Here is a 26959-nt window from a genome sequence, read left to right as displayed (position 1 = left end):
ATTTGGTATCTTTTATTGGAACACCATATTTATACCTGTATGCTGTAGATGGATCCAGAGACATATGATAGACATAGACCTTGCTGGTGGGGTCAGTTAATGAGACTGACTACTGGACAGAAATGGTTTTTCCTTTTTTTTCACCCTTATTTGTAAACTACAAAGGCTTAAATCAAGAGTCATTAATTCATGAAGGAAAGACAGATTTTGTATTTGAACTCCCTTGGTGACAGGCCAAACCAAACTGCTTCACTGCAGATAGGTTGTAAGGTGTGGAAAAATGTATGAGGACACTTAAAATGTTGGTCTGATTGTTTTTCTTTCTTCCTACTAAAGTGATTTTATGCCCAACAAAGGTACTCTGCCAAATGGCAATGCCACACAAAAGGGATGGGACTTAATGTTGGGTATTTGTCTGCAAGGTATTTAAAATTTTAAATGTGGATTTGTGCTTTGTCAATGCTCGTTGTAGTCTGCAGAAGTGGTTCTAAATGGGGGCAGTTTGGAATTTCAACGCACAGTCTTTGTGTTCACTTGAGAAGGATGACAACTGAGCTTTAATTTGTTTAGAGATTTGACATCAGTAGCTACATCTGTCATAATGATAACTTGATTTGACCAACATTCTAAAGCATTGCTGCAGAAAACAACTGTTGATGCAAATTAACCTTAAATAACATTTATGAAAGCCATTGATAATGAAGGTATGTGGGTTGTGTATCAAAATGATTTTCAGTTTGGTGTACAGAACAACATTCAAAGCGCATGTAACTCCAATCTCTTGTGTGGTCTTGAGCCATTCGCCTATAATTAAAATGTTCATAATATGCAGATGACTTTGGGAGATGCAGAATAATAACACAAGAATATTATTGTAAACATTTAAACAAACATTTACATTTAAAAACCTTAACTTCAGTCATTCTTGTGAAACTTGCAGTCATAGAATTCCAACAGCTAATTTGGGAGAAATATGTGAAGGGCTTTTATTGTAGTTATGTAGTTTTTTATTTTCGTCTTCCTCACTTTGCTGTATTCCACCGCTACCTACTTAATGAAGTTCGTAATCGTTAATAATCGTTTATATATCTCCTTAATAATCGTTCAGGTAAAGGCAAACTAATCAGAAACATGTTACACAAACAATGATTTATTGAATTAACAAGAATCGAAACAATTGGCTATCTTACCTTATGCATTATTTACCTTATGCATACTATACATTAATTTTAACGGTCACAGCACCCCTACGTGTTGTCAGATGAAAAGACAAAGACTGCAGATACTGTATATGAAAGTTTATTTATTATGCACAGCAATGGACGAGCATTTCCTGAAAATACAAGGCAGCTGATGTTGTAAACATTAATTATGCAGAAAATACAAATGACCTTTTTTTGTTCTCAAACATATTAAATAACTAAAAGAAAGAATAAACATCTGTAGTATTACATTAATGATGATTTATTTGTATATATGTTTGTATCTCTCCTTCAAATGAGATTAGACATTTTCACCAACAATGTCAGTTTGTGCTGAACACATAAATGGAAACAGATAATATTCTTGGTCACTAATTTGGGTTGCTATAACAGAAAACCCTTGGCACTTTGTAACAGAGCAAACACAATTCATGGCAGGCCACATATGGCACAACTTTGTTTAAAATAAAATACAATAAAACTCAAAACAAACTGTAAAAATAATATTTGGTCATGTAATGCACTGGGAAAAAAGACAATCTCTTAAAATATCCTTCAAGACAATTCACAAAATCAAGTGTTACTTACAGAAAACATATTTAGGGGCAGAATAAAAGTGTTGGCACAATTAAATCCATAAGAATGAAGTAATAACAGACTGTTACTCAAATAGATTTTCATACAGAGATGTATTGCAATTTTTTCATCTGCAATACATCTCTGAGACGTCTCCTGTCAGATGTCATATAGACATCTAGAAGATAAATCCATAGAATTAAGTAATAACAGACAGTTACTCAAATAATAAATGTAAATTTAATAACTCTTAACCTATTTACCCTATTTACAAGGCATTATATTGCCTTTTTTTTGGACACCTAATAGTTATTAACACCTGATCCTGTTATCTTACTTTTTGCTATAATAAAATCTAATCTTGTCCATTGGGCCCTTCTTGCATATCTGAGAGACTTTAGCAAATGCCATATAGGTTTTGCCAATATCTGTTTTCATACATATTTTAAGGACATGTAAGAAGCTCATAGGAAAGAAGGGGTAAGCGATAGCACAGTTAGTTAATAGTTAGCACAGCTATGATCCAGCCTCTTGTTCCTGTCCCAACGCTTCCAGTAGCAGGCCCATGGGTGTCCTCTTCAATCCTATACTCTCCAACTTATTCTCTAGTTTGTTCTTAAGGCTTCTGAGTCTTATTGAAGCATGGATTAGGATCACTGCGAGGAGAAAGCATCAGGAGGGACAGTCACAGCGTGATATGGCAAGATAATACAAATACACATTGCTCATTAAGCTAACAATTAATTCAAGTGTACATACAAAGTATTAAAAGAACAAAAACAACTGAAAATGTTTCAGTGCACTAATGTGATACTAGTACTTTTTAGTGTTAAAAAAAGATGTAGGCAACAAAGAATACTAACTTAACATGGGGAAGGCAATGCCAAAGAGGAAAACAGCTACTCCTCCTAAAACGGACAGAATAAGGTAGCTGGAGCCCAAAATTGCAGCCAGGGAGAAGGATGGATGATTCCTCCGGAACCGTCGGATTACCGCCTTGTTTTCAGCAGCCCAGACAAACCCCAAAAACAGAAGCATCACAATTGTTGCCCCAAGGATCAGCTGGAGTGGTTGGAAATATCTATGGCACAATTACACACACAAACACAAAATAAATTGTTACTGTAGTATAGTTAAGATACTATTACATTTTTTATTTTAATTTTATTTTAGATAAACGTTTCGTATTTTGTGTTTTTAATAGACCTACCGGTATGTCTGTATAGTTTTTTTTTTTTTTTATGTCAGTTTTAGTTATTTTAGTACATCAAGTTAAACTAAAAGGTTGGTGAAGTGAAGAAAGTGATGAAACAATATGGGCCACTGAAAGCAAAGGGATAATTATCTTGACCTGACATGAGTAGGTTATATGAGAGCTGTTTGAAAACATGATTAGCCTGCTGATTACTGCTTTATAATTGTCTTGGTGATGCCAACAAAACAACGTCTTAATAAACCTGACAAAGCCATGACACATAATCGTTATCAGATCACTCCAAACAGAGAAGTGAATGTTGGCCTAACCCTTTTTTAATTTAGGTCACACTACAAATTGAATAATTGTGAGCATTTTTTTATTTTTATTTTTATTTTTACAAAACGCATTCAATACAGAACATAACACAAATGGGGTATACCTGGTTAAGGGTTTTAAAAGAACAGTGAATAGGTCTGAATGAACGTACACGTCACTGGTGTTTCCTTACCCGACTATAACCAAAAATGCCGCGGCGAAAGCAAAATAGTTCGACTGGTAATACAGAAGGTTGTTAATGATTCGGTTATTCCACCGATCCAAATTACGAACATCAGGCACAGAAAATCGAGCCGAACCCAGCAGAAAATCGTCCAGGGTTCTGAAAGGAGGAGGTTGAAAATCCACCATTTTGACGCCTTTGTTGACTACATTTACCAGCATGCATTGCAAACCCACGGGACTGAAAACACGCTGCGGAATAACAACACTAAATAAATCATAAATAAATCATAAATAAATATGATCATATGTGGTGTAGGTGGACTTATAACATTTCATAAAATATCATATGTCAATTATATAGTAAGGAACTTTTTTATTTTTATACTAAATATGTGGCCTTTTAACCTTTAAAACTGTGTATCTGTGTGAACCCTTTACTCTATTGGGCATTGTAGAACTGAAACTACAAAAAAAAAGAAAAAAAAAGAAGCTTTTGGCTATATCAGCTCCAAATGATAGCTTGGAGTTGATAACACATAAAACTACTTTCTGGTGTACAAAACAAGCAAAAGTTGATTAGTGCACGATGCCTGAAAAATGACACTAAATAAAAAACCTACGAGTTTCTTTTTTAGAGGATTTCTATTTTTTTTATTTTTTTTATTTAGATATATATTTAGACATTCTAAAAGACTACTTTATATCAAGGTTTAGATATTTTTGTAAGATAAGTATTAAGTTTTGCATTATGATTACAATCGAACAATAACATTTGGTTACAAAGGGAACACAATGCAAGCATTTTTGTAACTCAGTATTTGATCATTAAAAAATCTAACAAAATAAGGGATGGATAGTGATAATTCAAAACACTTTATACAGACATTTTGCAATTAATTGGTATTTTATTCAGTTTAATTCTATAAATGGTAATAAAACTTCAGAAGGGAACAGCAATTATGATCTAACAGAAAAAACATAATAAAATAACATAACAGCAAACAATCATTATCAAACTTTAGGTTAAAAAACAGGAATAAAAATGTAAGAATAATAATACATTTTATTTTAACTATATACATGGGTGGGAGACATGACATGCGATTCTACCTGTCCATGATGTCATAACCTAATAAAAATGGGTATTTGTTAAAAATATATATCTTCATGTTGTTCCTCTGACAAGATATTATTACAGCATACCATAGCTGTAGTTGGTGTATAAAGACCTCTACTTCAAATTTTTATCTAAACATCAAAATTGTCATGTGGTGTGACTGTACGGGATATGTGTGACCTTACTAATATGACAATACATATCAGCAAAGTATAAATAATTGATAGATTTACAGTTTAAGTAACAGAATTAGGCTATTTCAACAGACACAGAAAGTGTTGATGTCTGTGTATGATTTTAAAGCAAGTTCTGGCCAAATACATTTTGTCCGTAGAATGAGTGTCATATGGTGTGACACTCAGTAGTGGTCAATGTTTTGTGTCTTATGGTATGACATTATTTACATAGAAAATGAAACACTTTTATACGAATTTTACTTATTAATTCTTAAAAATCATTCCTGCCATGTGGCAATTTACATGCTAAGTATAAGCTAGCTGTTTTTAGTTAACCAAGAGATTAGCTTAACTGAACAAAACGTCATATGGTGTGACACTGTATCTATGGTGTGACTGTTTTTCTAAGTCACACCATATGATATATTTGTCACACAATATTACATACACCTTTTTTAATGATAAATAAATAACTATTCAAAACATATTCAATGAATTTAATAGTGAACATTAAATTACCTATACAATTAATGTATTTCTATAAATAAAATACAGTTTTTTTGCATTGACAAATTGTGGAGTGGTGCAGTTCATCATATAGGATGTCACTCCTTCATTGCTGTGCACTTTTTTTCTGCACAGTGGCTGATTTGTAGTTTGTACCACCAAAAGTTTCTCTGAGTTTTTATATTTTTCGTATTTCCCCTTTATTTCCTGTAGGTCATTTTTGACCGCGAAGGAGCCAAGTGTGACACTTTTTTTTACGAACCTTTAACATATCCGAATCATGTCCATGATTTTTTTGTGTGTTCACAGCTAATACAACAAAATTCACCAAGTGTTATCCCATTCCGATGAAGCAAAAAAATTCAAAATTTCAAAACGTAAAATTGTTCGCTCATAAAGCCAGGAACGCGCGCTTCTGAAAGGCTAATGTTGTGTGTGAGACAAAAAGAGAAAACAAGTCCTACTTGTCCATATAATGGCAGTGAATCAACCAGCATCAAGCTGTGGCGGCTGTACCAATCAGACACAATTATCCATTATATTTAATAAATAGTCCAGCAAACCCCCTAACCAGATGACAGATAAAAAAAAATATATAAAAAAAAAAAGAGCTTTTTGACAGCCAACACCATGGATTTGGTGCACACAGGGATAAAAAAGTACCCCATGTGTAAAATGAAATACTCTGCTGTATCTTTAATGCTGTGGGCCTAATTTTCTGCTGCAGGTCCTGGACACCTTGTTCAGATACATGGCATCATGGATTCGATCAAATACCAACAGATAAAAAATCAAAACCTGACAACCTCTGCTAGAAATCTTATAACGGGCCATGTTTGGATCTTCCAACAGGACAGTAATCCAAAAACAAACATCAAAATCAAAACAAAAATGGACCTGAACCCTATAGAAAATGAGAGGGCTGAACTGAAGAGAAGTAGCGCCAGCATGGATCTGGGAATCTGAAGGATCTGGAGAGATTCTGTATGGAGGAATGGTCTCTGATCTCTTGTCAGGTGTTCTCCAAACTCATCTTGCATTAAAGGAGAAGACTCAGAGCTGTTATCTTGGAAAAAGGAGGTTGGAAAAAGTATTTAATAAAAGGGGGCAAATAATTGTTCCCGATGTGTTTTGGAGAAAAACATATATTTCATAATGTGATTTCCCCCCACTTTCAGTTCTTTTACTTCAATAAAAAAAAAAAAGTAATATCAAAAGGGTAAACAATGCAGATTTATTTTTTATAGCCATCTTTGATCATATTTACCAAGGGGGCAAATAATTCTGACCAGCGCTGTACATATATATGGGGACAATTAGGAGGTCATGAATGATGGACCAATGGGCAAATTTTAGGGGTTACACCCCTACTCTTTTTCCACAGGACATCCTGGGATTTTTAACTAGAGTCAGGATAATAATAATAATAATATGTTTATTTTTTATAGCGCCTTAAGGATCCGAACGTCTCACCCGAAGGATGGTGCTTGTTACAGTATAGTGTCCCCATCACTATACTGGGTGTTAAGACCCACACAGACCACAGGGTGAGCGCCCCCTGCTGGCCTCACTAACACCAAGCAGCAGCAACCTAGTTTTTCCCAGGAGATCTCCCATCCAGGTACTGGCCAGGCTCAACCCTGCTTAGATTCAGTGGGCAACCAGTCTTGGGCTACAGGGTGATTTGGTTGCTGGCAATACAGATTTGTGATAGATGATAGATTTTATTTAAGTGATAGAATGTTTTTGGGTAACTATTCCTTAAATTTTCAAGACTTGAGACCTGAATCTTTCTAATAATACATGTGTATATATATATTTATTTAAAAAAAAAAATGTTTACAACCATGGAGAGGGCTGTCATGAACCTAATTTTTCTATTCTTTGAAATAATTTATTTAAAGGGATCATGTCACACTTTTATAATCCAACTAAGATCCACTTATAAAGTTTGTCAAGATTTTTATTGAGCTGAATGATGACTGCACTGTTTTCTGCAGAGCTGCTTCACAGCTGAATGGAACTCATTACATAATTGATGAACTTTACACATTTACTGAACTGAATCAACTATGAATCCGACTAAATTTGGCCTTGTTATATACTTTTTTTAACTTGAGCCTTAAATGAAAGTCTGGAATCAATTACAACTCCAAGGTACTTCAGATATTCAGATACAACTAGTTGCCTTTCCCCTGATTCAACCACATCTGGTACTACACTTGAGCTATTTGTTTTGGTGAAAAAAAACATGCACACTGTTTTAGAGATATTTAACTGTAAACAGCATTGTTCTAGCCAAGCTGTGACATTAACCAGGGATTTTGTCGGTTCATTTCCGACTTGTGACACACTGCTCACGTGCATAATAACGGTGTCATCCGCATACATTTGGATGTTAGTGTCGGGACAAATGGATAGAAGATCATTGATACAGTATACAACGTAAGCAAGGGACCCATAATAGATCCTTGGGGAACACCTGTGTTAAGGGGGCTGATTTATAATTCTGAACTCGGACATACTGCGTGTGACCGGACAAATATAATTTTATCCACCTCAAAGTCTATGCAGAAAAAGTAAAACCTAATAATTTAGACATAAGAATTCTGTGGTTACAGTGTCAAAAGCTTTCGTGAGGTCAAGAAACAGTGCCGCGACAACCCCACCTTTGTCTAAGAGAGACTGAACATTTTCAGTGAAATAACAATTTGTCATCTCAGTTGAACAGTTTGCTCTGAAGCCAAACTGCACTGGATGCATAGCAAATGAACTAGTATTCAGATAATCATTGATTTGCACAGCCAGCCATTTCTCAGCAACCTTTGAGACTACAGGTAAAATACTAATAGGTCTATAATACACTCACCTAAAGGATTATTAGGAACACCATACTAATTCTGTGTTTGACCCCCTTTCGCCTTCAGAACTGCCTTAATTCTACGTGGCATTGATTCAACAAGGTGCTGAAAGCATTCTTTAGAAATGTTGGCCCATATTGATAGGATAGCATCTTGCAGTTGATGGAGATTTGTGGGATGCACATCCAGGGCACGAAGCTCCCATTCCACCACATCCCAAAGATGCTCTATTGGGTGTAGATCTGGTGACTGTGGGGGCCATTTTAGTACAGTGAACTCATTGTCATGTTCAAGAAACCAATTTGAAATGATTCAAGCTTTGTGACATGGTGCATTATCCTGCTGGAAGTAGCCATCAGAGGATGGGTACATGGTGGTCATAAAGGGATGGACATGGTCAGAAACAATGCTCAGGTAGGCCGTGGCATTTAAACGATGCCCAATTGGCACTAAGGGGCCTAAAGTGTGCCAAGAAAACATCCCCCACACCATTACACCACCACCACCAGCCTGCACAGTGGTAACAAGGCATGATGGATCCATGTTCTCATTCTGTTTACGCCAAATTCTGACTCTACCATCTGAATGTCTCAACAGAAATCGAAACTCATAAGACCAGGCAACATTTTTCCAGTCTTCAAGTGTCCGATTTTGGTGAGCTCGTGCAAATTGTAGCCTCTTTTTCCTATTTGTAGTGGAGATGAGTGGTACCCGGTGGGGTCTTCTGCTGTTGTAGCCCATCCGCCTCAAGGTTGTGCGTGTTGTGGCTTCACAAATGCTTTGCTGCATACCTCGGTTGTAACGAGTGGTTTTTTCAGTCAAAGTTGCTCTTCTATCAGCTTGAATCAGTCGGCCCATTCTCCTCTGACCTCTAGCATCAACAAGGCATTTTCGCCCACAGGACTGCCGCATACTGGATTTCCCTTTTCACACCATTCTTTGTAAACCCTAGAAATGGTTGTGCGTGAAAATCCCAGTAACTGAGCAGATTGTGAAATACTCAGACCGGCCCGTCTGGCACCAACAACCATGCCACGCTCAAAATTGCTTAAATCACCTTTCTTTCCCATTCTGACATTCAGTTTGGAGTTCAGGAGATTGTCTTGACCAGGACCACACCCCTAAATGCATTGAAGCAACTGCCATGTGATTGGTTGATTAGATAATTGCATTAATGAGAAATTGAACAGGTGTTCCTAATAATCCTTTAGGTGAGTGTAGGTCACTTCCACCTCCACTTTTAGATATAGGCACTACAGGAGATGACTTCCAAGCACATGGGAACGTCCCCTGAGAAATTAAAAGGTTGACAATTTTGGTGACAGGATTATAGTGATAGACTAATAATAGTGACTCACTGAGCTTTTTAAGCATTACTATATCCATACAAAATATATGCTTTTGCTCTGGGTGGTTTAAGAGATGTAATTGTTCTTAAAATGTCTAATTCAGTGACTGCCTTTAAAATAAAGGCTTGTTCCACTGTATTAGCTAGAGATACGTGTACTAAGGGGAAAAAACATTGTTTTTGTGAAGTTGTGACTACAGAATCAATAAAATAACGATTAAGTGCTTCGGTGTCACGATTAATGTCTGTGTTCCCCTGTCTCATTCTATGTTTAGCAGTTCCCCGTTATGTTGATTAGTCTTCCCAGGTGTTTTCCATTAGCCACGCCCCCTTGTTATCTTGTTTAGCTTGTCTGTCTGTGTATTTAAGCCCTGTGTCTTGTTTCAGTCTTTGTGAGTTCTTAATGTTGTATGTTGGCTGTTCCTGTATCACTCTCTGAGTTTATTATCTTTTGAGTTTGTTTAATAAAACCTGCTGCAATTGGATCCTGCTTCTGCATCTGCTTCAGCTGTCATTGTAACAGAAGAACTCACCATTTATGGATCCAGCAGTACGCATCCTTCAAGATGTTTTGGGATCGGCTCACGGCGATAGTGAAGGAAAGCCACGATCTGTTTGAGTTTACTGAGAAATTTTGTGAGCTAGCTACAAACTGTGATCTGAGTGATGAAACTTTAAAAACAGGTTATATAATCGGAGCCGGATGCGTCGATCCTCGACCACTCCCCGATCTCTTGGGGCTGGACTGGAGAGAAGCAGTTGCCATCTGCTGGGAGAGTTTTACTCCCAAGTATGCTCTACATTCACCCAGCCCAGCCAAACCTGCTCACACTGTCAGCCCAGGCAAACCCACATTACCACTCCCTGCTGAGCACCGTATCCGTTTCGGACCAGAGGCTGAGATCACATGGCCCAGAGCACGCAAACTTATTTCAAACAGTGCTGATCTGGTGTCTAAAGTGTTTGACCCCGCTTGGATAGCCGTCCGGGGAGCTCGCAGGTCTGCTCCACGTTCCACCAAAACCACCGAACCAGTCATTTGCCCAGTCGAGCCTGCACTTCACATCAGTCCTGCCGAGCCAGAGCTTCACGTCAGTCCTGCCGAGCCAGAGCTTCACGTCAGTCCTGCCGAGCCAGAGCTTCACGTCAGTCCTGCCGAGCCAGAGCTTCACGTCAGTCCTGCCGAGCCAGAGCTTCACGTCAGTCCTGCCGAGCCAGAGCTTCACGTCAGTCCTGCCGAGCCAGAGCTTCACGTCAGTCCTGCCGAGCCAGAGCTTCACGTCAGTCCTGCCGAGCCAGAGCTTCACGTCAGTCCTGCCGAGCCAGAGCTTCACATCACGCCCGCCGAGCCAGTGTCTCTGGACAAGATGGCTGTCGACGCCGAGCCAGAGTCTGTGATGGTCCTGCCCAGCTCAGAGCCCTCTTCGCCGCTGGTCCTGCCCAGCTCAGAGCCCTCTTCGCCGCTGGTCCTGCCCAGCTCAAATCCCTCTTCATCGCTGGTCCTGCCCAGCTCAAAGCCCTCTTCATCACTGGTCCTGTCCAGTCCTGACCTGCCCTCGTCGCTGGCCTCGTCCAGCCCTGACCCGCCTTGGCCGCCCGAAGGGTCTTCTCCGCCGTGGTCACCCGACAGGTCTTCTCCGCCTTGGCCACCCGAAGGGTCCTCTCCGCCGTGGCCACCCGAAGGGTCCTCTCCGTCGTGGCCACCCGAAGGGCCCTCACCGCCATGGACACCCGAAGGGTCTTCTCCGCCTTGGCCACCCGAAGGGTCCTCTCCGCCGTGGTCACCAGCTCAGCCTGCTTCACCATGGCCACCTCCTCAGCCTGCTTCACCATGGCCACCTCCTCAGCCTGCTTCACCATGGCCACCTCCTCAGCCTGCTTCACCATGGCCACCTCCTCAGCCTGCTTCACCATGGCCACCTCCTCAGCCTGCTTCACCATGGCCACCTCCTCAGCCTGCTTCACCATGGCCACCTCCTCAGCCTGCTTCACCATGGCCACCTCCTCAGCCTGCTTCACCATGGCCGCCTGAAGGGTCGTCTCCGCCCTGGCCGCCAGATGGCCTGTCGTCTCCGTCGTCTCCGCCCTGGCCGCCTGAATGGTCATCTTCGCCTGCACTGCCTGCTCCGCCCTGGTCGCCTGCACTGCCTGATCCGCCCTGGTCGCCTGCACAGCCTGATCCGCTCTGGTCGCCTGCACAGCCTGATCCGCTCTGGTCGCCTGCACAGCCTGATCCGCTCTGGTCGCCTGCACAGCCTGATCCGCTCTGGTCGCCTGCACAGCCTGATCCGCCTTGGCCTCCCGTCTTGCCGCAGTCTCCAGGTCCTCTTCCACTCCACGGGCCTGGCCCTCCATCCCACCCCCGGGTCCGCCTCCGCTCCACCACCCTCCTGAACTATTGTTTTGTTTTGATGGGCGTCGGGAGCCGCCCATAGAGGGGGGGCTATGTCACGATTAATGTCTGTGTTCCCCTGTCTCATTCTATGTTTAGCAGTTCCCCGTTATGTTGATTAGTCTTCCCAGGTGTTTTCCATTAGCCACGCCCCCTTGTTATCTTGTTTAGCTTGTCTGTCTGTGTATTTAAGCCCTGTGTCTTGTTTCAGTCTTTGTGAGTTCTTAATGTTGTATGTTGGCTGTTCCTGTATCTCTCTCTGAGTTTATTATCTTTTGAGTTTGTTTAATAAAACCTGCTGCAATTGGATCCTGCTTCTGCATCTGCTTCAGCTGTCATTGTAACATTCGGCTACTTCAGCTGGATTATTAGTCAGCTTCCCATTTCCTATCAATTCAAGTGATGTCCTAATCTCCTTTTAATTTATTCAACTGGTTCCAGGTTATTTTGGAATTAACTCTTGCCTGTTAAATTATCCCTATGCCTTAGCTTTTCTGAGTGCCATTACTACCTTGTTCCTTAACATAACAAAATGTTGGCTATCATGACTTAACTTTGATTTGTTAGTTTTTAAAGCAAGATCCCATTCTTTCATCAGTTTTAAAATATCTGAATTTATCCAGGGGACAGTATGTTTTTTATTTTTATGACTAAATTTGCGACTAAAATCTTTAATAGTGTGCTCTAATACTTTGGAGAATATTAGTCTGTCTTCCTCCTGATCTTTTCTTATCAATACATCACCCCATTTAATATGATGAACCGCACTTCTGAAGTCATCTAGTTTATGTTTTGGGATGCCATGAGAATCATATTTCATTAATCAATCACACTGTTTTAGTAATTGTTTCAAATTTTCATAAAAACTACTATTTGAAGAGGGAGGACTATAAATTACAATTAATACAAAGGACATTTGTGGTGATAGAATAAGATTCAGGCCAATACATTCCAAATCCATACAATTTGACCAAGCGATTTCATTACACTGGATACCAGTTTTCACATAGATCATAACTCGGTGGAGTTAGATCCCTATCATCTATGATCCCCCTTAGAGCCAACTCTATCTTTCTTATACAGTTTAAAAGCAGGCACTTCTAATGCTGCTGACGGGGAGTATACATGAAGCCATGTCTCAGATAAACAAAGAACATCTAAATTAGAGTCCAGTAAAAGATGATGAATTTATTTTCAAATGATCACCTAAGAGACCCTTTGGCTTAACGTTAGGGTCCCAAATTGTTCATGATTTGAGCTCTCTGGTGTTGCGGCTAGAGTTCCCTGTTGAGTTGAGGTTGGATTTTGGGCTTCGGGTCACGTCACGGGCTGAAGAACTCCACCAAGGACAGCAACTTGACGGCTGAGGGAACTGGATCAGGTTCTGGGTCCAGATCTGCTGAAGGGACGAAAGACTCCACAACATTCACAGCACTACTGTGACAACCGCAGCCGAAATGTTGTTTCATAGCCTTCCACACACTCATGAGGAAAGAACAAATTCCTTTCCTCTTCCTACATTCTGTAGGTTTTTCTGAAATCAAACAATTGAAAAGACATCTATTAGAAACATCTCTGACCTCAAATTAAACAATGACATAATGACACTTATATTTTACTGTTCAATTATTATCTGTAATGTTACAAATCCAAGTAATGCAAATATGTTATACGACGGCCCTGCTTCTGCTTAATGCCTGCATAAATGTTCCAAAGTCTTATTTCACAATATTAAGCATTGACATCCAGTTTTTTTCAATGTTTTAAACATGTTTTTTTCTCGGTTATACAAATGTAAAGGGAACATTCTGTTTTATAATTTTGTAAACATTATGACACTGTTACTTTTGAATGTTCTGAAAAATATGTTAGACAAACGTCCAACTAAAATATTTTGGAAATAATTTCGGAAAGAAAATTTCAGCTAGATTTTGCTGAGCAATGGTAAATATGACTAGACCATAACCTGTTAAAAGCTTGAAGCAGTCTTATGCATAAAATCTGTATCCGTACACTTTACACCCCCCAGCCTCATTTCAATCTCACCTGTTGAGTTCTTTTTCGCAGGAGGAGCCTCCACGGCACCCTGAGGTGTTGGGCCAGTCGAGGTCACTGTTGGCTCCACAGGAACTTGACCTGGCAGCTGAGGGCACATCATCTCTTGGAGGCTGTCGGACCTCCCTCTGCTGCAGAGGCTCAACTCTCCACACGACCGCCTGGACGGACATCCATCATCTAGGCTCTGCTGGCTGCCGCTCTGCCTCTTCATCTTCCTGTAAGCCTGACCTGTGAACACAGAGACAGAAAACTCATAAGACAGAGGAGCTAAATCATCAGAACTGAGACTACAAACCTCCAAACCAGCCGTCTGAGTGGAAGCAGCTCTCCTGGATCTGGAGCGCCCTGAGTCTGGAATATTTCAGACATCACATAGTTAGTTATGTTTTAATAATCAGGGATGCAAACACATGTATGGTCAAAAAAGAGAGAGGTAATCGAAGCCCTCGCCCCGCGGCAAAATATCCAGATACATACATTGCCACCAACCCCTGCCATCCTCGGCCCACCCCTATAGGCACATAAAGTAAAATGAAATTCTGAAAATCAAAACACACCGACACTAATTTGGAATACTCAATTTCATTTTTATTCTAAATCAAACTCTTACTGAACAATCTAGCACTTATTCTTGCTTTACTCCTTCCTCTTCTTCCTGGCCACCTCCTGCAACGTATCCAGGGCTTTCCGTCTGGCTGCATTAATTTTCTTAACATGTTTGAGACGTGTCTGCCTCTCTTTGACCAGAGCAGTGGTCTTGGCCTTCTCGGCACATTCAGAAGTAGCACTGCAGCCATACTCTGCCTGCCTCTTCTGCTTTGCCTCCATCCTCTTCTCTCTGTCGGTCTTGTCCCTTCTCCCTGCATTCCTAATGTTTTGGCAGAGAGTTTTATCAACTGGCCCCATGTTGATGTCATCTCTTCTGAACATGCTAATGCCAGTCTTGCCCCTAGACCTCAGCACATATTTCACCGTCTGCACCGCATCAAATGTGGAGATCTTCATGTTAGCTCTTTTAGCATCAATCACATCTCCCATGAGGCTAAAGGAGGACTCTTCCAGTGGCCCATGGAAGATGGAGAGGGCACCTCTGATAACCTGGCTAAGAGCTGGATACTTCCCCAAACTCATGACATGGGCCCACCACTTCACAATGTCATCTTCGTACTTGGCCAGGTTGGGGTCCACATTGTACCTTATGATTTCCTGGGTGATGTCACTCTCTAGGGGCACTACATGTTTCATGAACCCAGCCAACTCCTTCAGCTGAGTAACAGCCTGGGAATGGCCCCTCACCATAGGATCAATGGAAGACAAGGCCTGTAGGGTCGTTTTTTTTGTTGCATATACTTGCCACAAGCTGTGTATGCCTTAGTCACCTTCCCAACAAAATCCATGATTATCTGCAACATACAAAAAAAATTATATTTATCCTGAATTCACACTCTGGTTTCATGGCTGCAGCACAATGGCAAGTTTCTCAATAATGAGAAATAATCAGCATTCTTAAACAGAGACCCTCGTTTGTTCCAAAATAATAATAAAAAATACAAATTAACGTGATCGACGAATTTCTTAATGATCAATTATCGATCGTCGATTAATCAGGCCCATCCCTACTAACCATCATAAAATCAGATAATGTTTGATCATATACTTCACTGTTTATGTAACATTTAATGTGGCATCATGCAGGACTGTAAAATCAGAATAGAAAAATTTCCAAATTTTTACTATTGTACATTTTAAATGTACAAGATGTTAAACACTCTTACCAATCTACATATAACAAATCAGTCAATCAAATGGAAATAGTAATTACAATACATGTCCCAAATGCTGTATTTTCATGATTACGCTGTTGCATTTTTTTAACCAGTGGTGGCAGCATGACCTAAGGGATACTGCTGTTCTGAACCGCTAATGATAAAATGGAAAGAAAATTAAAAGAAGTAGTAAACTTTATTTAAAATACTAACCGGATGCTTTGGATGGGCTGCAGTCAGGTCTTCTGCGACTTTCCCAACGTAAAACTGTGAGTGAAGTGTGTTATTGGCCAAGTCCAATTCTAGCAATTTGTTTGGCGACATCTTCAGATGCTCTGGCTTGATGAAGCAGGCAAGAAAGTTGATGAACACTTCAAGTTGCTTGTCATGAAGCTTGCGAACCAAGGTTTTACTTCCCTTCAATGAACATAAAAATCGCATTTTTAGAACTGACTGAAATTGCTGCTGTTTTTCAATAGAGATCAGAATCATCTTACTTCTATGTTAAGTTGCAGTTGTACACAGAGAAAAATACTCACTTGAAAGACCATCACATATTCGTTCAAAATTGGGAGGACACCGTACACGCTAAGATTAAGGTCCACTTTTTGGTTTTCCACCCAAATCTTCTTTACAATTCGGGCCTTCCTTTTCTTCCCCAAATCAGTCATTCCTTCAAAAACCAAAAACCAAAAAAATATTATTATAATAATCAATGATCAATGTCAGTGGTCAATTACAAATTATTACTATAGTTACTCAAATTCAAAGGTTTATTTCACATGCAAGGAATCAAATATGTGATCACTTAGCTGGAAAAATTGGAGGATCAAATGGGTAACCTCGCACAAGTTTCTGCACATTAATTTAGTCCATCATCTATACAAATTTAGTCCATCATCATACTATAACGTTGTTAAACAAATGAAAAACTAGAGCACTCACCTCCTCTTTCACCCATGTGAGCCATGAACGTCCTCTTCCAACCTGCAATAGAAACAATGCAAAATACGATACAAAAATATATATAAAATACAACCCTCCTCAGAAATACTCCCAAAAGAAAATAAATAATATCCGTAATATCTGAAGGTATGATTGAAGAGGAGTTCTGCTGTTTCCATCGCTGTGGGGAGTCCTTTGAGGGGGAGAAGAATCGGTCAATGATTGCAAGATGCATGTTACCATCTGAAGGCGGGAGGTCCAGCATGAAGTCCACTCCTAGGTGTGACCATGGTCGGTTGGGAACGGGCAGCAGATGGAGTTTGCCAGTTGGTAAGTGGTGGGGACTCTTTGAAATGGTGCAGTCCTCAAATCCTTGTACGAACCATCTCACGTCTCTAGCCATAAAGGGCCACCAGGAGCAATCTTTTAGCAGTGTCGCAAATTAGCTCAAAATAAATATTAATAATCAATCATAACTTGTAATAATTAATTAATTATATTTGGATCAGTTAATAGAATTAATTTAATATAGTAAAATTAATATTACAATCAATCAACCTGTTCGACCCGTGAACACTCAGTGTTATTGTTTATTAATTCTAAGAAATGTTAATTTCCGGGGAGGGAAATGTCTTTCTTACTGTATAGTACTACTGAGAGCCTGTAGTCAAAATCTAAATCGTGAAATAAACTTTGTTGCAAGCAGAGAATCAGAACCAAATACGTATTGTGCACAAGTTTTATTAACTTAATCACAAACATAACTAATCTAAACATACACATTCACACAATCACACATACATGGGTAAAATAGAAAGTGACAGGATGAAACAATAAACAGGGAATGAAAGCTATGGAAAAGATTCATCTAACTATGAAAAGAACCATCATCTTATTATTTTCAGAGCACCTCATTAAATGTATACTTGAATGGCCTTTACAGTGAAAGCATTTCCTGAAGTTCCTGAAGAAGGATTTTGATGGTTCCATTCCTCCATTGTGGCCTGCCGGCCCTGGGCCAGAGAAGCCACATATCAACACGAAGAAGCAGTAGAAGAAACCAGAAGATGAAGAGAGAGGGTCACTGTGAATTTGTCTCTAATAAAGCCTAATAAAGTCCCACCTCTCCGGGTTTGCTTGACCAATGAGAAGGGTGGAATTTCCAAGCGGGAAAATCTTTGGATCTTAGTTTCAAGCGTGCTCATTTGCATGTGCAGCTGGATTGGTTGCTGATGAAGAAACTATGAAAGATTTTTGTAATACTAATATGTTGCGCAGCTATCGACATATCATATACACGGTCATTTCGATCTTCAAAGTACCAATTTATAGAGACCAAACATGGTATAGGGTGAGGTTACATTGACCGTTGGTTCGATCATAAAATACACAGTATCAAAAAAATAATAATGTAGAATTAAAAGACACTACTCAAGACAGTAAATCATTCACACAATGTTCTGGGATGCATGTTCATTTATAGATCAGTTTGTCTATAAATTAATGCAGCAAAGTCTGTTTTAAGGTCTGTTTCTGTCTTTCCTATGGCCTCTGCCTTGACCACATGACCACATTTTTAACAGCAATAAAACCATCTTATCTGATGGTAGTCATGGTTCTTGAATGTCTCTTTGAGTAGGTGGAAGGCTTCGGTGGCAGATGGTGACCAGGACAGAGACCTGGGCTTGTTTTTCGACAGACTGGTGAGAGGGCTAGTGATGGAGCTATAACTACGTCTGTAGAAGTTGGCGAAGCCGAGGAAACATTGGAGTTCCTTGATGGTAGTTGGTGTGGGTCAGTTCTTGATGGCCTCCACCTTCTGGATACCTTGGTCGCTGAGGTTGCAACCAAGGAACTGCACTGAGGGTTGATGGAAAGAGCACTTCTCTGCTTTGAAGAATAGGTGGAACTCTCTCAGGCGTTTCAGGACCACTGCAACGTGGTGGCAATGTTCGGTCATGCTCCGGGAGTAAACGAGGATGATTTTTTTGGACTTTGTGCATACAAGATATAGGTATATTAATCATAATGTGTCACAGCCAACAAATATTTAAGATCATATCCACTAAATGATTAAAGGATTAAAATTCTTGTAAGCCTGGTATAAAGCTGAAGTTTGGAAAAGACCTGGCATAAACATAAATACAATTGTTAAGGCTTTAATAAAAGATTTAGAGAAAACAGGATTTTAAATACTATCATGCACAGTTTCAATTTTTTTTGCAAAAAATTTTAACTGCTTATTAGAAAAAGTTAAAATTAGCTTATTATAGTGCCACATCGGTGATTCAAGACTTAATTGGCATATCTTTGCAGTGCTTTGATAAATCAAAATGATTTTTTGTCCTAAAGGGTCTTGATGATACGTGTGCCAATAAGATGATTAAGGATGATAATTGTGTGTGCCAAGTGCCAGGAGTTTTGAACCAGGAATTATAAAAAGTATTTTTTTCAGAAAATTATAAATGGTGAAAAAACACCAATCAAAATCAGACATATAGATTCTTGCAGGGCTTGACTTAAGGATTCAGAGGAAAATGGGATTGATTCCAGTCAAACCATTACACCAAGTTTGGAGTCTCTCTATGAATTATGATCTCAGACATCCAAACACTTTTAGGGCAGAAAAAGAATATTTTTGACAAAACAGTAAAAAAGCACCATTATAATAGCATCTCTAAAACAATACAGGCCAATACATAAACCATTAAATTCTTTATTGAGACAGGTTACTTATACATTCTCTTATTCTTGTCTCTAAAGTGCTCCAAAAAATAAATAATCCATCAAAAAACTACAAAACATTCCTCAAATATTGTAACAGAGAGTGTAGGAAAAATACCAGTACCAAACTGGCGAGATTAAATTACTTTAATTTAATTTGGTAGAGCAGTGTCTCTTTTGACTGCACGTTATGTATTGGAGATTAATTAATTTCAGTTTATTAGTAAATAATGCAGGAGAGGCTATGTAACTCTAATGGGAAGATATCCAAAGTCTTTGAAAGATCAAAATTGTAACAACTTTAGAAGATCTAAAGCAAAAACTCAAAGAGATTTCTGGTGTATAAAGAGTCCAGGTCATGTATTTCATTCCAGGGCAGGTCATAGATTAAGATAAATGTAATATAAAAATGCACTGGAGCTTAACTTTCATAGGAATCATTATTCATGTCTCAGCAATTAATTACTGTACATATCCAGAATATCTCCAACTGGTCTAGTTAGTCCGGCAAAATGTAAAGTGCTGTAACGGAGAGTCTTTTTCTAGCACACATTCATACAGTATATTTGTCTTAAGAAGTGTTCAAACAAGCCTGAATGAACTTGACAAAAATCTTTGGGTGACAATTTTCCCTTACAAATACAAGTGTACATTACAATTTAAACATAATACAAATTACATGCTGCTTTCCCCTGAGTGGCCATCTAATAATGGTGCAGGGTTGACGTATTTTTTAGGACAACCTGGAAGTTAGCATCATCCTCAAAAACCCAACATGATTTCTCCAATTGAATTATTGCAGAAAATAAGGTCTGTGACAAACAAAAGCTTATGATTCTTACACGTTGGGTTCATCATGATAATATCCACGAACAACTTTTATGAATTTTGAAGCGTAAATACAATCGGCAGAAGTCAAAAGCAAAACGTATAATAGAACTACACCACGGTCGCATTACTTCAACATCACCATAAGCTTCTGACAACTCTTTCTGTCTTTGGTTAAAAACATTTTCCCTGAAAGTTCGAGTTATAATAGTTTGTAAGAGCGTGATTATAAACGCAACAAGGCTGTGGAAGTGGACTAGTGAGTGATAAGTTTACCTCTTCGGCTGATGACGTTTAATGTCCCTGACAACCTCTGTAGTCCCATTTAGCCACTTGTTAGAAACCGCATGTTACAAGACAAGTAAAAGTTTAAAAGAGAAATCACAAGAGGATATTACTGATATATTTTATATCGTAGAATAAAAGGGCTTTTACATCTTGAGTTTGTTCACACCCCAGACCTTATTTCAAGCATTTAACCAAAACCATTGACTTTAGGACGATGGAACCAGTGCTACAATGTTAACTCGTTTCCAGGTATTGGCCTACAAAAATACACCATCCCAGCAATACTCTATAGAGGATAAAGAGGATTCAGGAGTATCCCCTGTCTCTGGAGGGTACCGTAAACTATGATGATCCTCTCTTATTCACAGTCTATAATATTACAGTCTCCACTGCAAAACAGTGGTTTTACTGATACTGTCCATAACCACGTGTCTCTTGGCCTTCTTTCGGAGGAAGCTGACTCGGGTCCTCCACAAAGGGACTCGCTGTTGATGAAGAGAAGATGCAGATAGTGAACACCTCTGAAGCAGCTTCACCAAAACTAAGTGCAGAACAAAACTAAAGGTATAAAAATCTCATAATCTATTACAAATGATTTATGTAATATCACAGGGTTTTAAAGTATGTAGCACCGCACCTGACACGCAGGTAAAGAAAACAAGATATCGTGGCCATGAATTCAGAATTCGTTCTCTCGTTTTAGTTCTCCCCATTTTATTTGAGTAAAATTGTTACATTGCCATGGATTAGTACAATCTTGGCATGATTTACACAAATGAATAAAACAAGGCAACGAATTAAAATGTCATCGAAATGAATTCTTAATCCACGGCCACCATATCATATCTATATTTTCTTGCGTGGGTATGAAAGAAAACCTTTACTTTCGTACTGGTCTTTTTTTTAAAAGAAATGTTTCTTAAAGAAAAAATTTTTTTAAAGAATTTTTTTTTCTTTTCTTTCCGTATGAAAGGAATAGTTTGTGCATGAATAAAAATATCTAAGTGGTTTAAAACTTAATGATTTTCCTTTTTGCAAAGAAAGGAATGTGTTTTAGATATACTTTGTCTACCAAAATAAAAAATACAAATCACAATTTGGAAATTTGGAACAACATGACAAAATTTGTATTGTTGTGTAAATAATTCCTAAATTGAATCAACTCTCTGAATCACCCAGACCTACACTTTTGAAAATAAAGGTTCGAAAAGGAGCTTTTTTTAAAAGCGATACAATAGAAGAACCATTTCGAGAACCCCAATTAACTTTTTTTTTTTTAAGGCCCCCATTCTGCTATTTGTAACGTTCATTTTGTTTTAGAGGTCTCCTACAAAAGGTTTACATGCATCCAAAAACTTTTGGATGCATGTAAAATATTCAGTCTCTCTTCTTTCAGTCTCGCTGTGGCGTGTGTCGGAAACGAAACGCCTACCATATCTGAATTTCAGCTCTGGAGGTTTGCTCAGCACTTGATACACAGTGTCGGTTTGTCCTTATCAATTCAAACGTGAGTCCTCATAATTTTGAAATGCATGCAAAGTGCTGAAAACAGTGTCTTCTCAACATGTTGACAACACAAACCAAACTCTTCCAGGACAGTGTTTGAGGGCGGTGCAAAGTAGACGTTGTTCACGGCCAGCCAAAGAAGACCATAGGCTGGCATTATGCAAATGTGTTACATTGTTGCGTAGGTATGTAACAGGAAGTGAGACCTGTCTTATTGATGACTCATTTCAGCATTTCATTTTTCCTTAAAAAAAACCTCTTCATGCCTTAAAATAGCTTGAATGTAACTCTACACCCTTGCCTCATTTAGTATACGCGGCTCTATGAATATGCAAATTAGCCCCACCTCCACTCACTCACACCAGCTCAAAGATCCACTCGTTGACATGATTGGTTTCAAGTTAGTTTGTGACGTCAGAAACACCAGTGATTCTCAACCCGTGATTTTGAGACTGTCTTTAGTTCACTGCAGTTTTAAGGAGAAAATACTCAGCAATGCTGTTGACTTGAATTTGCACATGGTTTGTCTTAAAGCATATTAAAAACACCACATAGACATATAAACTACATTAAAAGTTAGTTTTTTTTACCACAGGGGGGCTTTAAAAAACAAATTAAAAGAACAATTTATTTTCTTAGCGAGAAGAATGTTTCAATAATCTGAATAACTTTTACAACTGTAAAGAACCTTTTGTGCAATGGAAATATTCCATGGATGTTAAAGGTTCATCATGAAGCCATCAATGTAAATAAGGAGCCTTTAATTTTAAGAGTGTATTGTGTAACTCACGATTCTGAAACTGCTGTGCTGTATATCTAGTAAGAAGTATCCCAAAGCCCTCGATTAGTGCAAGCAGAATTCCCCCCATCATTGCAGAACCCACCATGGCTAGTGGACCACCTGAAATACAAACATTGCAAACACATTTTCAGGACTAAATTGCAAGGTAATTGCAAGACTAAAGATTTATGCAACATGTATGCTATTATAGAACAGTCCAGATCATCATAAGATTATTTCCAGTAGGTCATTATACCTCAAATGTCAAAGACTGGAATACACTACACAACTTTAGCTCAGATTTTTGGCCCGACTTGCAGTATGGACGAGTCAACACTAGCTGCCTAAATTTAGAGCCATGCCTGCAGACTTTGGGCAGTCGGAGTTGACAGATGTTGTGTAGAAATCGTGCAGTGCTTGATTTTTAAAGCACAGATTTTTTTGCTTCAGACTCTGATTTCATCCAGTCTGAGGATATCAAACTTATTTTATATTTTGTGCCGATTTTAGAACACATAGGGCTAGATTTACTAAACAGGACAAATTAGCGCAAGAGCGCAATTCCCAAAAATCGCTGATGGGAGTGGAAAGTTCTGCAGCTGATCTACTGGTGACGCACAAATTAAAGAACACAGACGTAGCTGGATCATTTCCATAATGACCAACGCAATCTACCAAGAGCAGCGCAATTTAGCATCTGGTTTAAGATAATAAATAATACCGCAAATACCAGTAAATTGACTAGTAAATCACCTTGCATGATCCATTTAAATACTCTCCTCCCATAAATCCGTTTTTTAATGCCAAAAGAGGGTTTGCGCTGGCACAAGCTGTTGGTAAATCTGGCCCCTATGGACTACTTGCACAACTACTTCCGCGTTCTACTAAGTACATATCGGGAGTTTCCGTTCAGTGCACATACCGCACATAGATTATCACTACGTTTTATGGCTGCCAATTGCTTAAATCAATGAATAATGATCTCTGTATTAATTATCTTGAGCCTGCTGAAATGTTCCTTTAAAAATATTTTCTTTCCAACTGTGCATTCTGAATAATAAATAGGCTAAATATATTTATCCACTAACCAGCAGCAGTCCAATGCTTGTCTTCTCATTAACAGTGTTTTTCTCTTACTGGTATTTCATACCTATTCAAGTTTACATTTTTAAATGAATTTGACTTAATAAAAAGAATTTCTTGCGTTGGTGAAAAAGCGTTGGTGCTTTATTCCAGTCTTTTAAAATAGTTGAATGAATGAGTGCTCGGTAGGTGCCTGTAACGATGTTAAATAAACTATGCTATTTAATTCATCTTTAACAGTAACGCATACAGCGTAGAGGAGCATGACCGTCAACTACTTTGAATAGTAATTAAGCATTTTGGGCATAAGCATTGTAAAAATGACACAGAATGATTAAAATATTTAATCCAAATATTGTATGAAATGTTCCAAATAAAAATTGCAAAAAATAAATAAATATTTTTTTTTAGAATGTACATGACCACAGTACATTGAAAGTAAACATAACCGGAAATAAGTGAGATGAACTATTTTCAAACGGAAGTGCGTCACGAAGCTCAGTGCAAGTGGTCCATTGTTTTCATTTGTCATGTTTCAGTGTGAATTTGTTGTTTATGGAATGACTTGAAAGTCTGGTAGCGTGTGATTCCCAGGCTTTCCTTTGTAACCATTTGACAAGTATATGACGCCTGATGTTTTAAAATCTCTTTAGTTTTTAAAAGTCGTGTAGTGTATTCCAGCAGTCATATTATTATTGTATTGTGCAGTCAGGCCAAAATTTTGTGGCGCAAAAAAGGTAAATCGTCCATTACTAGCATAGCAATTGTATGAAGCACTGCTCGCACAGAAGTCACTTCAAAGCATGCAGCTTTCTGTTGGTCAACGTGGTGAAATCACATAATGAAAAATCTGAGGAAAAATATTTCAGCCTGATGCGAAATTCCCAATCGCACGGATTCCCATTGAAATGACTGGATTTTGACTGTGAAATTTTGCTGAACAATGGTAAATGTGAACAAAGCATTAATGTCTAATACTATGGAAGAATACTGATAACAGAATAACAACCAGTATGCCAGTCTTACTGCGTGCAGCCAGTATAGCTCCAGTCATGGCTCCACTGGTGATGGAGTTCCAAGGGTCTTCCTTACCCCGTAAACGCACAAGACCACAGTCTATGGTGGAAAAGAGTCCACCCCACACAGCAAAACTCCCTGCAAGAGAAACAGAACCCATGCCACAATTTATAGTGATTAGTGAATCACTGATATACAGTACAAAATGCTAAAACTAGTCATACACAACAGTTTAATACCACACAAGATCAGACCAAGAAACAATACAAAAAATTATTCTGCAACATCACCTCCAATTTGTGGTGCTCTTACTCTCACAGCATTTGCGCTCCCTCTTAGCCTGTGTCGTACACCCTAAAGAAACAGAGGGTGTTTATTAGTAGTAAATGTATTATTAATATATTGTGTATTAGTGATAGTAATTGCTGAGCTCAGTTGTTTTACTGGTGTCAGAGAAGCATACCACAGGTGCGTTCCGAAAGCCTTTAACTGACTGGAACACCCCCCCTCCAATTGCCCCCATGGTAAATGCACCTCCACAGTCATCAACTATCCTCCATGGACTAAAAAAAGATTAGATAATAGAGCTGTTATTAAGTTATTATATTACTGTATCATATGTGATGCATGAATTTTTTGAGGTGTCTAAATTACCAACACACAAAACTTTTCTGAAAACCCTGTTGCACAAAATCTTCTTCATGCCTTCTGCCCTCTAATTGATAGTCAATACTTTTTTTTTTTTGCAAGTAAAAGGCCTTTTAATATTACTCCCTTTTAAAATGTCCCCCCTTCATGTCTTTTTGTTGTAACGTTTTTAAAAAGGTAAACATAAGAATAACTTTTATATTGTTATTAATATTTCAAGATAAACATTTCCTGGCCTGAAGCAACTTGGGTTTACTTGATTATCTATACATTATTGTGTTACAAAAATCATAATGTGTCTATCAAATATGATACAATAGGCACTCAAACATCATTGTATTGAATTGCATTTATGTTTTGCCCACCACAATTAAAAAACTAAAAAATAAGCACTTAAATATCATCTTCATAAGACATACTATTGAGAGATATACAGTGATAACTGGTTTTTATAAGTACTTATAATTTAGGTAAGTAGTCTGTTATATGGTTATAAAGATCTCATTGATTTACATTACCAGATGTGCATATTTATGCTCTGTTTGAGCCTCTGAATGTAACTGAGGTGTATATTTTCTCCTTGACTATGAGCATGTTCTCACATAACATACTATAATAAGCCATAAGAGCCTGATGTATCAAATATGATACAAAACATAAAAACACACATGCAAGATTTTCTTTTATATTTACCTAATAATTCGATAAACTGCTCCATTTAAAGATTTCCATATGATTTTCTATTATTTATTTTCAGGGATAATGATTTTTATTATAAACAAAGAGTTAATGTCTATTTCATATGGCTTTACAAGGATAAATCGTTTTATTATGTCAACGAACTCAACACTAAACAAATAGTTAAAGCTCTTAGTGAAGGAAAAGAGCGAGCATTGTGCCTCTTCAGTGCTGAGATGATATCGTACATGATAGCATGTTTATCAAACACTCGGTGTAAAGTGTCAACAATGTGTCTGAACTGTTACAGCAGGCTATAGAGAATGTCGACACGAAAACTAATGAGAATATAAACTGCTTCAAATAACTGAAGTGCGGACCCGTCAGAAGTGAAGTCAGGATGTACTTTACCAGGGTTCACGGGCATATTCCTCCATGATAAACAGCTGACGTCAGAGCGGTTACGCAATTGTCCGTGACAGAAGGTCCAGTGTAGAACCAATGAAATGGGTCCTGATGTGTAAACATTGCTTACGCTCAAAAAAGGCATTGAAATCTCTGTACGCAATTTTCCACGCAAATATCGAGATTTATAAAATACAAAATTATTGTAAATATATGCGCACCGTCCGCACTAGACCCGACTATACGTTTCATTTTGATATACAATAAATATTCCACTCTCATTATCGGAGTTAATCACTCAAATTACATAAAGTGATTATCCAGAAGTTATATATTACAGAATAAAATTATATT

General features: G+C 38.5%; 4 protein-coding genes and 1 long non-coding RNA gene across 5 annotated transcripts; 1 reads left to right on the top strand and 4 right to left on the bottom strand.

Annotated features, from left to right (window-relative positions):
* Positions 1 to 1283: 1283 nt before the first annotated feature.
* On the bottom strand, positions 1284 to 3673 carry praf2 (PRA1 domain family, member 2). The gene is made up of 3 exons (XM_082189010.1): positions 3485 to 3673; positions 2642 to 2859; positions 1284 to 2434 (listed from the first exon to the last, which is right to left on the bottom strand). The coding sequence occupies exons 1-3, from the start codon at positions 3661 to 3663 to the stop codon at positions 2295 to 2297; spliced, it is 537 nt and encodes a 178-aa protein (XP_082045136.1). The 5' UTR covers positions 3664 to 3673; the 3' UTR covers positions 1284 to 2294.
* A 4474-nt stretch (positions 3674 to 8147) lies between these two features.
* LOC309511972 lies at positions 8148 to 9363 on the top strand. Its single transcript, XR_014210840.1, has 2 exons — positions 8148 to 8779; positions 8834 to 9363. It is a non-coding gene; the product is annotated as an uncharacterized lncRNA (long non-coding RNA).
* Positions 9364 to 10821: 1458 nt separating this feature from the next.
* LOC309512820 (uncharacterized protein) lies at positions 10822 to 11593 on the bottom strand (the record flags this gene model as incomplete). Its single annotated transcript, XM_082188548.1, has 2 exons — positions 11488 to 11593; positions 10822 to 11298 (listed from the first exon to the last, which is right to left on the bottom strand). The coding sequence occupies exons 1-2, from the start codon at positions 11590 to 11592 to the stop codon at positions 10822 to 10824; spliced, it is 582 nt and encodes a 193-aa protein (XP_082044674.1). The 5' UTR covers position 11593.
* A 1595-nt stretch (positions 11594 to 13188) lies between these two features.
* LOC309513255 (uncharacterized protein) lies at positions 13189 to 16266 on the bottom strand. The gene is made up of 2 exons (XM_082189027.1): positions 15916 to 16266; positions 13189 to 15339 (listed from the first exon to the last, which is right to left on the bottom strand). Exon 2 carries the CDS (start codon positions 15233 to 15235, stop codon positions 14573 to 14575), a length of 663 nt encoding a protein of 220 aa, XP_082045153.1. The 5' UTR covers positions 15236 to 15339; positions 15916 to 16266; the 3' UTR covers positions 13189 to 14572.
* A 3083-nt stretch (positions 16267 to 19349) lies between these two features.
* Positions 19350 to 26842, bottom strand: timm17b (translocase of inner mitochondrial membrane 17 homolog B (yeast)). The gene is made up of 6 exons (XM_082187805.1): positions 26612 to 26842; positions 25338 to 25437; positions 25165 to 25228; positions 24884 to 25012; positions 22784 to 22894; positions 19350 to 20972 (listed from the first exon to the last, which is right to left on the bottom strand). Exons 1-6 carry the CDS (start codon positions 26635 to 26637, stop codon positions 20893 to 20895), a joined length of 510 nt encoding a protein of 169 aa, XP_082043931.1. The 5' UTR covers positions 26638 to 26842; the 3' UTR covers positions 19350 to 20892.
* Between the last annotated feature and the right edge of the window lie 117 nt (positions 26843 to 26959).

This window comes from Leuciscus leuciscus (genome assembly GCF_965113295.1).
Source record: "Leuciscus leuciscus genome assembly, chromosome: 13".
Classification (NCBI taxonomy): domain Eukaryota; kingdom Metazoa; phylum Chordata; class Actinopteri; order Cypriniformes; family Leuciscidae; genus Leuciscus; species Leuciscus leuciscus.
This window is presented reverse-complemented; position numbering and strand designations above follow the sequence as displayed.